Below are 13,268 nucleotides of genomic sequence, written 5' to 3'. Positions count from 1 at the left end.
TACTCCGCCTACCTAACTAACACTGACAGAGATGAGCAAATTTAAGAAGGCTGAGAAGCCATCACAGGGAGGCCACGGGCGAACAGAAGAGACATTGAAGGATTAAGGCCCCAGGGCGTGGGAGCATTCGGGCAGGAGCCATCACTTCATAGGCGGAGTACTTTCATCATATACCAATTTGAGCTTACGCGTATACAGATTGTCAATCGTTGGATCTGTTGCCGGCCGAGTTACAATACTTTATGGTCGGAAAGGAGTTTCCTATTCGGACCCCTTTTGCGCGTTGCTTGCTTTCGGTTATCGTGTTCTTCTTATTTTTGGGAAGGGAAAGAAGCCTCTATTTGTCCATGTCAATTAAACAAGGAAACCCCTCAAAACACATACATAGTTCAACAAACATGAAGCATTCACTCACCAAATCTCCTTCATCCTTCCCCCTCTGCCTCGTCTCTTTGCATCATAAGGTATACCTAAGAATGGTGATCTCTCCCTCTCTCTATCTTGCGGGCGTCACAACACACAAAGGACTGAACGTCGGAACGAGCGTCAGAAACAACCTCGCGGCGGGTGCCTCTCCCCTAATGGGTCACATCGTCTCGGCGATCCTTGTTACCAAACGGGTTCCAACCGCCCTTGCGCTTGCCACTCTTCTTTGCCGCCTTCTCCGGCTCCGGCGAGGGCGGGGGCGTGGGACGTCGTTGAATACTCGGCTCCTCGGGCCACGGAGCGGCCCGCTCCTCTCGATAGCTGTTGGCCAGTTGCTTCATCTCCCTGCCTCTTCTCACGGCGATAGACTGCCTTGCCGGTGATGGCCCATCGGCTTCCTTCATGATCCGGATAGCCTCGTCGGCGGCCTGTCTACCCGAGGCCGTGTCTCTGCCGTAGCGGTTCTCCTTTGTCGGTCGTTCATATGGGCCCTCTTCTGAACTTTGGCTCGTTAGCTCGTCTGAGTTCTGTCTTGTTTGCTCTTCCACCCGCCGTCTCTTTTTCTCTTGTGGGTGTTGTCTCCATTTGTCTTCTGAGCATCGTCGCTTTTGCTCTTGTGAGCGTCGAGATGATTTGCTGATCGGGCTACCAGTACTGGTTACAGTGGGCAGACGTCTCGGTTCCATTCTCCTGCGCTTCTTCTTAGTAGTCTTGTTATTCCCGGGCGTCGATGGAGGAGGCGGAGGCGGTGGCGGAGGGAACATATTCTTGGAACGGAGTCGTGGGTCCTGGTATCCCGGATCCCCGCGAGTGTCACCAACCGAAGCAGCAGGAAAGGTAGGAAGAACGGGGAGAGGCCTATCAGCATAATTCTCGCTCCCCTCAACAAGAGAAGCACCACCGCCCTGAAGTCGAGCAGCTTCTTCCATCTCCCGCTTCCTCAACCCCTCTCGGTAGTCCTCCTGGATCGACCAGTAGTTTGTCCGCATCTTTTCTTCCTTCTTATCCTGTTCCTCCTTACGCCGCCGCGAGGCCGCCAGCGCCGCTGGCGTGAGCTTCTCGCGGTACTTGTTCGTCGTGGTCGTACTAGTGACCATGCCCTTGGTGGCGATCCCGGTCTCCTCGGCAGTGCGGCACTCTGGGCAGGTGACGCTGGGCCAGACGGTGTCGTTGGCGCGGAGCTCGCTACAAGGCTCTTCGGGGGCGTCGCCGAAGAAGAAGGAGAGGACTGGGCGGAAACACCAGCCCGCTCGATGGCGCCATGTCTTGCGGCAGGTTACGCGTTTTCGTTCTTGGTGCTGGCATGTGTAAATCGTTTTGGCGAAGCACATTGCTGCTACTCCTATTGGATGAAGTTGCCTTCAATGGCGGACGTGATGCTGGCTTTGGAGACTCAAGTATGTCCGCCTACTCCGGGAAAGTCTTCGGTTATGTCAATTGTTGTGATATAAGTGATTTTAGTTACTTTGGTTTGTCTTCTCCGGCTCTGACTTCTCTCTCGTTCAGGATACTTCTATATAGCTCTGTCACAATATAGTCTTTACTCGCGATCAAAGATCATCGACAAAGGGTAAGCATGAGATTTGTTGCAACTCTCTTCATTCACGACAATGCACACAGCCGTTGTTTGGCATAATCCCTTTGTTTCCGTGGCCTCGAACAAGAGAAACCAAGCCTTTTGACACAATACACACAAGAGACTTTGAACACCTGTATCTATTCACAATTCGAACTTGCTGTAATAAGTGAAGACTATGATAGGCAGTCTTACATACGACTGTGACTTTCCTTCATAACTTGATCAAGTGAGTCATTTGCATATCAACTTTGCCTACTACCAAGGTATCGAGCGACTCAACTCGACCTCGACAAACAATTATGGTACTTCGGAGTCTTGCTTCCTGTCTCAAGCTCGAGGCAAATATTCAGCTTACCACCTTTATCACAATACGTGCAGCTGACTTTGGAAACGAAGAAGCGCCATTACTACTACATTACATGCTTACATGCTTGTCGGGTATTGAACATAATGACTTCTTAAGATTATGTAACCGAACCTCTTTAAGTAGTCAAGACTAGGTGTAACAAAAGTTCTTTGTTCTGAACATAGCCTGCCTTAAATGTTCGCTTCCATTGATCAAGAGACCTTTTCCTAGTTGTGAAGAAGACCAATCATCAAGAAAACAGAAGGCCTAATGCAGTAGCTTAGTTCTCTCAGTCGCGTCCTTTCGACGTTCTTTCTATAGTTTCATAGTTCACATGGTTAGGCACACAGTTGTCTTTTTTGATTACACCAAGAAAGTTCCAGACTGTTAAGCCCTTTCTCGAAAATCCTACGGAAATCCCTAGTCACCCTTTCCCCTACCTTCTCACCCTATGATAGTCCATCTTGATACCAGCCTCCCAGGCAGATTCAAATGTATTTCTAGCTCAGGACACCCAATTTCTTCACAGCCGCTTGATCGAACCTAGCTGCATTTATCCTCATTTCGTATGCCAGCATGTCTCATCGAGTGGCAACTGCAATAGTTCTCAAGAAGCTGGTACACCACGGCCAATGCAAACTCCAACAGCAGCATAGATGGAGCAGAGCCATTCAGATCCCGTCTATGACGGAATATCCAGCCAAATATCCAGCCACTATCACAACTTTGCCTGTAATCAACCCGGGCAACAACACACAATGGAAGCTCATTCGCTACTCGATGCACATGATTCCCGGATTCTAGACCTGGTGACTTACGACAGAATGAGAGGGGAAATTCAGCTTCCAAGAGCGTCCACGTCAGGTCCTCGACGCTTCGCGATCTCCAATAAGTTACCCAACGGCGCAAAATGGGCTGTCGAGGATCTTCATGAACAGCTGACTATATGGGGTGATGAATGGAAAAGAGTATGGGAGAACAAGTCAACAGATACCGCGCGGCGAAGCAGTCTCGTTCATGCGCCTGTATGGTGGCAGAAGGCAGGGAGATATACGGACGCGTGGATCGACGAGAGAACGAGGATCGTCATCTATCAGAAGATCGATGGCACCCTGCAAATACTTCAGTCCCTGCGAGAAGGGATCACCGCGTCGTCACACATCTTCTTTGGCTATACGCCGAGAAGAGGTCATGTGGCCCTGTGGTTCCTGCCAAAGACCCCTTCGAACCTTCGCCGGCTGCCCAAGATCGTACGAGAAAGCGGAACGCCTGAATCATCTCATCACACTGGTCACACCGAGACGGGCTGTGACGCACGCCGAGATATTGTTCGACATGCCATCTATAGGAGATCAATGACTGGGTGCAGGTTGAATCGCGAGACTTGTTCCCTGAGGAGATCTGATTCCAACGAGGTGAGACCTTTGGCTGAGGAGATGGAAGCTCTGATGCGTCTCGTAGATGATGCCAGATTCGCAATGTTTCCCACTACCGCGAAGGGTTCTCAGAAGCAGCCGAAGGTTTGTAGAGAAGACGCCAGGGATGAGATGTTTGTGACTGCGGCAAGACACACTGGGGAGTCACGTAAGGCTCGGCATCCTCCCCCTCGAGATCGAGATGATCTCTCCAGTCGTTCACGAACCAATCGTACGCTCGACACATTGAGCCCCCGCTCTTGCTCAACAATCAAAACAAGGAATGAGATGTCCTCGTCCCGGAATGACGAGCAAGTGCTCACTAGGCTTCACTTGGTCCAACGCCATCCTCGACCAGACGTCTCGGTAGTTGTGGGACCGCATCCCGGACACCGAGGGAATATTTCTCGAGTCTCTTGTCGTCCGGGAGCATCAGATTCAGAAGGGGCTGGGCCGCCTTTCGCACGAGAGGAGACGGACCAGCACCGCGTAGCGCACAACGACCACGAGGCACATGGCCGCGCTCATCGCAGGCTGTGCGACAGCGACAAGAAACGGACCCACGTGCGGAGGCAACACGAGGAATTATGGGAGAAACATCCCAAGCTCGGGCAGCGTCGGAGGTTTGAAATTGGAGAGGAGGTGGAGGAGGAGAAGGAGAAGGCGGGTTCGCGACTGGGCAATGCGGGACGCAGCCAAGACCGGCGTGACCAGGAGCAGCGGCGCCACGAAGGGGGAGGGATGGTCCGCAGGCGAAGGATTCCCGGAGATGGCAGTCGGAAGAAGCTTGTATTCGCTGCAGTCCCCGCTCGCAATCGCTCTCCCACGAACCCCGTCAAAGGCTCCCCAGGCCAGGTCGTCGGAATGTCTCTGGGCCCTTCCAGCCCGGATGCCGGCAACGAGGATCGGCGGTCTGAAAGGAGACCCGGCAGCTTGCTGCATGAAGAGGAGAAAATATCGGTATGGGAGGCTCGGCAGGAGACACTTGCTACCTTGGAGGGAAGAAGCTGAGTCTTTGCTTGCTATATTCACTATCATACTGCGTGCTTCACGAGCGGGCGGCCGCCAAAGTGCCATCTGTCTAGAGTAGTAGCCTTTGCTTAATTTGGATAATGGTTACTGTGAAGGAGGGCGAAAGACATTATTTGTCGGTTATTGCGGCAAGAATAGATGAATATGGATATGCAACATCCGCTTGGTGGCCTCCTTTTAGTCGTCTCTAAGTTGACAGCCGTGTGACAGCAACCGGGGTGACGTTACAGCTGTCAAGCCAGACATGTTTCCTGGCGGTAAGTTGGGTTGAGATTACCACCTCCACCTACGTATGAGCAAGATGTCTCTTCTTTTTGAATGTCCTCAGAATGTGGGAGACTCCCTTTGTCAGTGACGTCCTAAGATGACGTGCAAGTTCAGCCTTCATTCCTCTCAGAATACCCCTTCTTCACGCAAAGAGGTGCTGAATGTTGAATTTGGAGTGAAAGGCAAGTGAGGGAACAGCCATTCGTCTCAAAATCTTGGCAGGATTCTGATGTGGCTTGCAATAGACCGATACGGAAGGTTGATTCAGCCTCCTAGATGCCCGACCCGTACTTCATGTCCCTCATTTTATTATCCGGGCTGGTTATGGCTTGGTGCCAACAAAGGCGGAGCCCTCCTCCAAAGAGCGAATTCGACATATGCTCGAGAAATACCTCAGGCAAGTCAAGCCAACCGACACAGCCCCACGACTACCTATTGCGGCCCAAGACGGTTCTCAATGTCTCGCATCTAAGATGGCGAGCTATGGCGTGAGAGGCGGAAGGAGTTACCATTCACAACTTGACTTGGTCAGAGTGAGAAATGTGTCGTGTCGGCCCGCGACCGCCTCTTGCCAAGGATGAATTCTTGAGCATGTCAGATGGCGGAAGCCTGGAGCGTGATTCGACAGACTTGTTGGTGAGACCTTTTCAAAATCTTGCCCTAGACAAGCTGTCAGTTCTCAAGTTTACTTCGGCTCTAGGCGCTTATGTCTAGGCGGCTAAAACGGGGTTGGGCGGGAATGCAAGCTCCCGTTAGGGAGAGCGGGAAAGGAGGCAAGTTGAGGCTAAGAGGCTTTGGGAGGCTGAGACAAAATAGACTTATTGTTTTTCTCACCTCACAACCTCCTACGTAAGAATTTCTCCGACAATCATCACGATTGCATCCACCTATGTGTCCCGCCGACGAAAGCAGAAGTTGCAGCAAAGGACAGGCGGAGAGACAATTGCAGCAAGAGGCTCGAAAGCCATCTTCTCGAGAGGATATCCTGGCAAGCGGGCTCCATTGATCATCTCCTGTGGATCGTTTCGGGAGGGGGCAACTTTCCTTCGACGCTGCCGGATATTGAAGAGCCACGCCGTAACATCATATCATCCGAGAGGTAGTGTGGTATGTGTTCCTACCGGTGATCGGCGGCGGGAGCAACGGCGGGCGAAGAATGAGCTGACTCTGATCACGACAACTCCCCCCCGCAAACGTCACTAGGCCTTCGGCCGAGATATTCTTTTCGTGTCTCATCGGAGGATATGGGTGGATATGGGGATTCGCGCCTTTCCGTGACGGAGATCGGGTCTGGGCGGAAATTGTGAACCCCCGTGGGACTCATTCCCGCAAGCTGTTCGCAGATGAAAGGCACCAATGAGGAAGCAAGGAGGAAAGATGCCACGATCCTCCCACCGGTGGATATGTCTCACGTTTGAGTTATCCATCAGAGACATGACAGGACGGATCTAGTAGCGCGCAGGCTGGAGCGACGGTCAGCGATTGGTCGACTTTGACGGGAGGAAGCTGTCAAAGGCGCTTGGCCTCAGACTTCCCGCCCTCCCTAGACCGCCTTGGCCCTAGGAGCCAAGGAGCCTGGCCTTTCGTGCCCGCCCAAGGGTCCCTCTTCATGGTTGGCTCGGTGTCAGGTTCCGAAGCGAAACCTCTGTGATGGGCCTCTGCGGGAAATGTAGCCGGGAACTTCACGAAACTGTCACGCTCAGCAGGGGATCAACGTGAACCACACGTTGAGGATTCCTTGCGACCTTGGCACTGATGTGGGCCAGTCGAGGGCAAAGCCGACGAAGACGGAAGGCAGACTGACTGCTCATCGACGACAACGCCGACGACGACAATGTAGAGACAGCTCACCATGATCCCTCAGTTCGTCGATAGCCTAATTTCATTATAAAAGGCCTCGTCGTCCGCCGTCCAAATCGCAATATCTCTTCTCTCATCATCACACCACGCCTTCACTACAGGATAGTCAGCCGCTTCAACTCTCTCAACTCTCAAGTCTTCGGATCACTCACTACCACTTCTTCTTCAAACCAATCCCCCTTTTCTTCGGAAACCCCAACCATCAAAATGAAGTCCGCTGTCGTCCTCACCACCCTCCTGGCCTTCGTCGCCGCCAACCCCGTTGCCATTGCCAACGTTGACAACGCCAACGCCATCGCCAAGCGCAATGTCGAGCTCGAGGCTCGCCAGCTTGGTGGCATCGACCTTGCCACCCTTCCCGGCTTGGGCGCCCTGGCGGGTCTGGGTCTTCCTGGTCTCTCTAACCTCCCCATCAGCCCGAGCAACGTTGTTGCCATCCTCACCGGCCTCTTGGCCAGTGTCCTCAGCGTTGTTGGCAACATCCGTAAGTGAATTAAGAGCTCGTAGATCGAACCGTTTCAACTGACAAATCCAAAAGGCCAGGGTGTTCCCGGTGCCGGTGCGATTCCCGGCCTTCCTGCCATCCCCACCATCCCCGGTGTCTCCGTTCCCGCCATCCCCACCGGTGCTGTCAGCGCCGAGCAGCTCACCGCTTTGATCGGTGCCCTTCAGGCCCAGGTCGCCAACGCCACGGCCATTGGCTCCGGCCTCCCCGCCGGCCTCAGCTTGGCCCAGCTCCAGCAGATCCAGGCCATCATTGCCACCATCCAGGCCCAGATTGCCCCTCTCGTCTCTGGCACCGGTCTTCCTTCCCTTCCTGGTGAGTACTGTCTATGCCATTCACCTTCGAACAGTTACTGATTCTTCAAATTAGGCGTTCCCGCTGGCGGTCTCCCCGACCTCGGTGGTCTTACCTCCGGCCTCGGCGGCCTTGGCGGCGTCCTCAGCCTCATCACCGGCCTTTTCGGACCCCTCCTCGGTGGTCTTCTCGGTGGCCTCGGCGGCGGCCTCCTCGGTGGCCGTGCTTAAATTCGAGAATCGTCGCAGGCCGGTAACTCATTCGGGCAGGTACTCTGCAGCCACGGAACTGCACACCCATGACGAGTTTCGGCATAATTGACAACGCCCCGTCGGCTTGTCGACCGGGCTTCTCGCAAAGCACTTTTTCCACAATCACTCCACCCACAACTTCCAGCATGCGGTCTGCATGATACCAAAAAGATTCCGAAGACTTTGAGAGGAAAGGACTGGAACGCGAGGGATTTAGCGGTGATCATTCAACATCAACCGGGGACTTTGAACTTTGTTGCGGGCATCTGGCGAGTCCTAGCGGCTCCTTTTAACCCTAACTCTTGTCTTTAATCATTTTTTACCAACCTAGCTTCTCTTCTACATGTCCCCCAGGACAACACAATAAAAACTGTCGATCCTTAAAACTTATCGTCTCTCACAGTGATACTCTTTATGAGTGGATAGTACCGACCAGCCGAGCAAGAATCGATAACAGCCGATCATTCGGTACGATTATGCCTAGCAGATCAGCTCAAACCGACGTTGTGTCCAGTACACGAAGAAGAGGCGTGTTGAATTGGGCAATATTGCCTTCGAGTTGTGTCTTTTCCATCGAGTACCAAAGCCATGTAATTCGCCGATCAACACAGTTTGGTTTGCATATGGCAATGATTTGCGAACGAAGGGATGGACGGGCAGAAGTTGAGATGAACCGTCGTTGGTCGTTGCAATGGATGCATACTCTTCGATAATCGAATAGCCAGCCACCCTATCGGGCTATCTGAGATAAGCGCATATTGAGGGGCTGCAAGGGAGGTAGTGGGTACCCGATCTCTCCGTCTCCCCTTCCCCACACACCTACATCATCCATCGAAGCCTCCTCTGCGACCGATAAACCGAATTCGCTATCTTTCAGCTTTGACCATCATCTAGCTTCGTTTTTTACCTTTGAGCTCCCTGACGTCAAGCCACTCACTCGCACAGCCAGCGGCGGGCGTTTGCTTTCAGAGGAGCAGGGTGGCACGCCGGGCAAGGGTACGGCATTGCCGCTGTTGCTTCTGCTCCAGCCCTCTGGCTCTCCCGGTTCCTGCAAGCCTCGAGTCTGCAAGGTCCTGACGGCCTAGCCGTTTCCAAGAAATCCCAAGAATCGGGGCCAAAAGATGACCAGACGATGCCTGACGCGAACCCCACGCCGCCGCGTCTATCGGGTCAATCTCTGCTCTATCTGAAATCTAGAACAGCGGGACGCGGCGGATCCTCTGGCATCATCCATTGAGACGCGGTGATCGAGGCTTCCTGTTCTTGACTCGAACGACTTTCTCGATCCATCTGTCTGCTGATTGTCTGATCAGGCTGGTCTCCTAGGATGAGACGGTGGAAGAGTCTTCCGAATCCTACCTTGTCCGAATGCGGTTTGCAACGTCGGCGGCGAACAAAGCTGCTCAAAAAAGCGTGGACATTCTTTCTTAGCCACCACAAGTCCAGCCCAACCCACGGTGATAGGTATCACAAGAACGGTTGGCTGCGCGTGTTGTTGAGTGCCTCCGAAACGAGGGCCCCGATGAGAACAGCAGGACCCTGACGCAGGATGGCAGGCTGCATCGGTCTAGACGCATGATGGCTGCTGCTGGGCGGCGCGCCGGCAGAGTTGCCGTTCGGCGGACTTCCCCACACTTTTACTCCTCCCCCGCCGATCGTTGCCTTCCGCGGTGGAGAGAGTGGGCGGGAGCGTGAGCCAACGAACGATGATCCGTACATACGTCCCCAATGTCGTACCTACCTACCGACATGATCGTTGTGGCAGAGAAGCAGCACACCAGACTGGGCGCAGCTTGAATGTCCAATGGCGATGATCCCTTTCTGCCCCTTTCTCTCTTGTCTGTATGGCTGCTTACCTATCCACTGCAATCATTTCGTCAGAGCTACTATGACATGTGCACCAGGACGCAGATCTCGTACCGGTTTGGGCATAACATCACGTGTCGAGCTCATGATTCGCGAGGGCTTGCATGGAGAACGCCGCAGTCATGCCTAGCGTAGCAAACGTAGCAATACCCACCGCAGAGAAGAAGCGAGCTCCCCCTCAGATGTTTCTATGGGTTTCATAGCGAAGCCTGGCACTCGATTGTCATCCGTTCCAACCATGGGGTCTCCCTTGCTAAATCCAAGATGCTTCGGGAAGCGGGAAACTCAATGCTCAAAGAGGATAGACCGTGCCATTTTCTCAGGATCGACGACATCTGACTGGCTCATGATGTCAGACTAATCCAGCATCTTGTCTCCAGCTGGGAGCCATTGCATCGCATCGCAAGCTATCAATCGTGCCAGGTTCAGTGTGATCAGACCATGTACCTGCGCGGGGTAACGAGAGCGAGGGGCAGTTAGGGGTCTATGTCTTGCTTGTCCATCGACTATTACGCACTTCCCGTTGGTTAGTAGACGGCAGACCACAGCAAAAATGATGGAGGGAGGAGAGCGCCAGCGCTCGACCTTGTGCCGTTACGTCGTCGCTTAACAAAGCCAAAGCACTCTACAGAGTATCTACACTGGTATTCGACGCTGCACCCTTTCCCTCGAGCGGGTTCCCCGTTCCCGAGTCCCCTTACACTAACATGGTAGCTCCCCACGTAGCCAAGTAGCGTTAGTCCTTCTAGCGTGTGATGGTGACAGACGAGTAAACACCGTCATCGTTCTGACCGGCCCATCGACAAGCTTTCCCGCATCCCTTGTGTCAGGGGAGTGGGCGGTGGTCTCATTGGTGAAGTCATTCTCAGGGTGTGGGTGGTACAGGATCACCATGGGCCCTTGTTCGAGCTACCTACCTTGAACGTATGCCCTATGGCAAGTCGAAGCTCGAGCTAGGTGGTGGGTGCTTCGACCCAGCTGTGACGCCGGATTGCTTATATACCTCCTCTTCTTCCCCTCATATCCTCGAGATCGTTCATTGCATCACAGCTACAAACGCCTTGACAACTACAATCACAAGCCACTGTCGAATAGATACCAAGTCACACACACATCAACACCAACCGTCATCATGGACTCAAGCAAGAACGTCGATATTCCCGTCTCCCCTACCGGCCGCAGACGTGTAAGAACCCCTTGAATCCAACTTTGCACGCCACGCTGCTCACACGTGTAAACTTAGAGCTCCGGAACTCTCTTCCAAGGTCTCATGGACCAAAAGCGCCACGACGGCAACGCAGCCCGTAGACAATCAATGACAGATTCAAAGCCGGCGCCGGGATTCATCGGGCAAATGTGGCATAAGTAGGTTTATCCCAATGCTTACATTATACACCCCATACTAATGCGCCTTTGCAGCTGGACTCGTGGCCCTGCTAGCCCCCCGAAATAGGATCTTTGTGACAAGAGCATGGCGATAAGGGAGTTTGTAAGATTGAGTGGGTTTGGCGTTTTGGGACAGACGAGAAGCCCTTTGAGGTACTCAGTTTTGTAAAGTCACACGGCACATTAGCCTGTCACGTTTTGCCGTACAGAATATGGAATTCTAATCTCTATTGACTGGGCCTAAATATCCTTCATGATGATTGTGACTAACACATTATCCTCCCACGCGTGCATTGTGGAAGACTTCAACATGGCGGCGAGTTTCAACCATCTGTTGTAGACTGTGTTATATGATATGCATACAGCCCTTCGTCAACAAGCTCGTAGATGATCAACTTGTTTCTACTCCGAGAGTAAAGGTGGTGGGTTTTACATTTCGATCAGCGGTGTGTTTCTTCCAGAAGAAATGGTCGATCTACATTTCATTGACCACGTACTCCAGTAACCAAAAGTTTTCACTTCTAACCCAGTTTGTCCGTTGCCGCAGAATCCGTCGACGCTAGGAAGACCATAACACGCCAAAGCTGGATGTGGCTCATTGCCGTCAACGTGTTGCAAAACACAAAAAGGAAAGTCAAGTGGGAACGTGGTTGGGGACAAATGTCGGATCTGAATTACGACTGCCAGGACTATATCCTAGGAAATCAAAAGTCATCCCACTCTAAACAGTAATCCTCCACCCGCTGTCCCCCAATGTCGTCAAAGTTTTAACCAACCTCGAAAGTCGGGAACAAGTGCCAGGCTTGCATTCCCATGGCTTGAAGCCAGAATACCCCACCTGTTGCTTCCCCTTGTCGCATGGTCCCACCGTAGAACCCCAAAACTGTTGATCGAGACGCGAGCTTTTCTCCATGGCCACAGATGTGACCACATCAGAGAGACGCGACCAGCCCAAACTCATGAGCCCTTTCGGGCCCCCAATACAAACGTTGTCCCCACGTATCGGCACCCGGATGGGTGGTGGCGTGTATCGTGGGGTAGATCCTCCTCGGCCTAGTCCGAGATGCTGGCTCCGGAGCAAAGTAGCCTCTGCCGCGAGAAATCGTGAGAGTTGATGTGACGATCTCGGCATGTCGCTCTTACTATCGCGCTTATCTCCTTCAGAAAGGACCCCGTCTGTAGGCACTGGATAGGCAGACTGTTTAAATATATAACAGCCTGCGTACCCCCGTCTGTCAGGATTCCGACAGCGGTTGTGTTGCTCAATCTTTTCCATCAGTCGCCCACAAGCTGCAACGGTGGGTCGGGCTCTTGAGCTTCGCAGCTGAAGAGCACCAAACACAGTACGCGAGTACGTGCTACATCTCGATATTTCCGCATAATGCGAATTTTAACACAGTATATGCCCAGAGGGCGATTGTGACAAGAAATACTGACATTGCTGTCGATCTCGATCGTCGTTTCAACCAGGCTGCCTTCGGCGGGCCTGGAAGCCGGTCCGGAGACCGGGGCCACATCGGCCATCTTCGGGGGCGGGGGCCGGAGCCGCCCACCTGTCCAACGCTCATGATCTGGTGATCCGTGGATCTGAGGATAATCTGGACATTTTCGTGCGCCAAATGGCGTAATTGGGTTGCCAGGATAACCTTTCCTATTCGCAGAGGGAGACAGACATAATTCCCGAACTGCAGCTGCAAACCCATCCGTGCCGATCCTCAACGTAGAGAATCGGGGCCTTTTAAAGTCCTGCCCAGGACAAATCATGATCAGGGCGCCGTCCTTTTTCGATCCAATGTCCTGTAGCTCAGGTTAGCGGTACGATCAAGGCAGGACAAGTACGGTGCAAAATACTTACTATCCATACCATTTGGCAAAAGAAAAGAACCAAGAATGCCAAAGTCTCAGACAAACATGTCATTATCGTGGCGGGTCATCAGAATTAGGTAGAGTATGTCGAAGTCTAATTGCTGAAGAAAGGAGATGGTGTCGTACGTCTTGGTTGCCCAGCCTTGGGAACGTCGCAAGTCTAGAGATCGTTGCT

General features: G+C 52.9%; 4 protein-coding genes across 4 annotated transcripts; 1 reads left to right on the top strand and 3 right to left on the bottom strand.

Moving 5' to 3' along the window:
* Nucleotides 1–578: 578 nt before the first annotated feature.
* Nucleotides 579–1,757, bottom strand: CLUP02_05406 (uncharacterized protein; the record flags this gene model as incomplete). Its single annotated transcript, XM_049284413.1, has 1 exon — nt 579–1,757. The coding sequence occupies one exon, from the start codon at nt 1,755–1,757 to the stop codon at nt 579–581; it is 1,179 nt and encodes a 392-aa protein (XP_049141556.1).
* Nucleotides 1,758–2,304: 547 nt separating this feature from the next.
* On the top strand, nt 2,305–11,294 carry CLUP02_05405 (uncharacterized protein; the record flags this gene model as incomplete). The annotated part of the gene is made up of 35 exons (XM_049284412.1): nt 2,305–2,473; nt 2,702–2,727; nt 2,810–2,969; nt 3,027–4,677; nt 4,713–4,836; nt 4,894–4,964; nt 5,009–5,055; nt 5,096–5,145; nt 5,196–5,251; nt 5,334–5,515; nt 5,604–5,701; nt 5,882–6,172; nt 6,269–6,339; nt 6,399–6,470; nt 6,518–6,677; nt 6,739–6,901; nt 6,960–7,409; nt 7,464–7,745; nt 7,800–7,940; nt 7,994–8,126; nt 8,379–8,653; nt 8,723–8,971; nt 9,004–9,144; nt 9,214–9,234; nt 9,289–9,464; nt 9,524–9,666; nt 9,741–9,774; nt 9,857–9,972; nt 10,045–10,149; nt 10,198–10,269; nt 10,404–10,551; nt 10,607–10,743; nt 10,892–11,027; nt 11,085–11,197; nt 11,261–11,294. The coding sequence occupies 35 exons, from the start codon at nt 2,305–2,307 to the stop codon at nt 11,292–11,294; spliced, it is 6,297 nt and encodes a 2,098-aa protein (XP_049141555.1).
* Nucleotides 11,295–11,948: 654 nt separating this feature from the next.
* CLUP02_05404 (uncharacterized protein) lies at nt 11,949–12,359 on the bottom strand (the record flags this gene model as incomplete). Its single annotated transcript, XM_049284411.1, has 1 exon — nt 11,949–12,359. One exon carries the CDS (start codon nt 12,357–12,359, stop codon nt 11,949–11,951), a length of 411 nt encoding a protein of 136 aa, XP_049141554.1.
* Nucleotides 12,360–12,502: 143 nt separating this feature from the next.
* On the bottom strand, nt 12,503–13,145 carry CLUP02_05403 (uncharacterized protein; the record flags this gene model as incomplete). The annotated part of the gene is made up of 2 exons (XM_049284410.1): nt 12,503–13,024; nt 13,092–13,145. The coding sequence occupies 2 exons, from the start codon at nt 13,143–13,145 to the stop codon at nt 12,503–12,505; spliced, it is 576 nt and encodes a 191-aa protein (XP_049141553.1).
* Between the last annotated feature and the right edge of the window lie 123 nt (nt 13,146–13,268).

Source organism: Colletotrichum lupini, chromosome 3, assembly GCF_023278565.1.
Source record: "Colletotrichum lupini chromosome 3, complete sequence".
NCBI lineage: Eukaryota > Fungi > Ascomycota > Sordariomycetes > Glomerellales > Glomerellaceae > Colletotrichum > Colletotrichum lupini.
The sequence above is the reverse complement of the archived record's forward strand: the minus strand, read 5'-3'. Positions and strand labels throughout refer to the sequence as shown.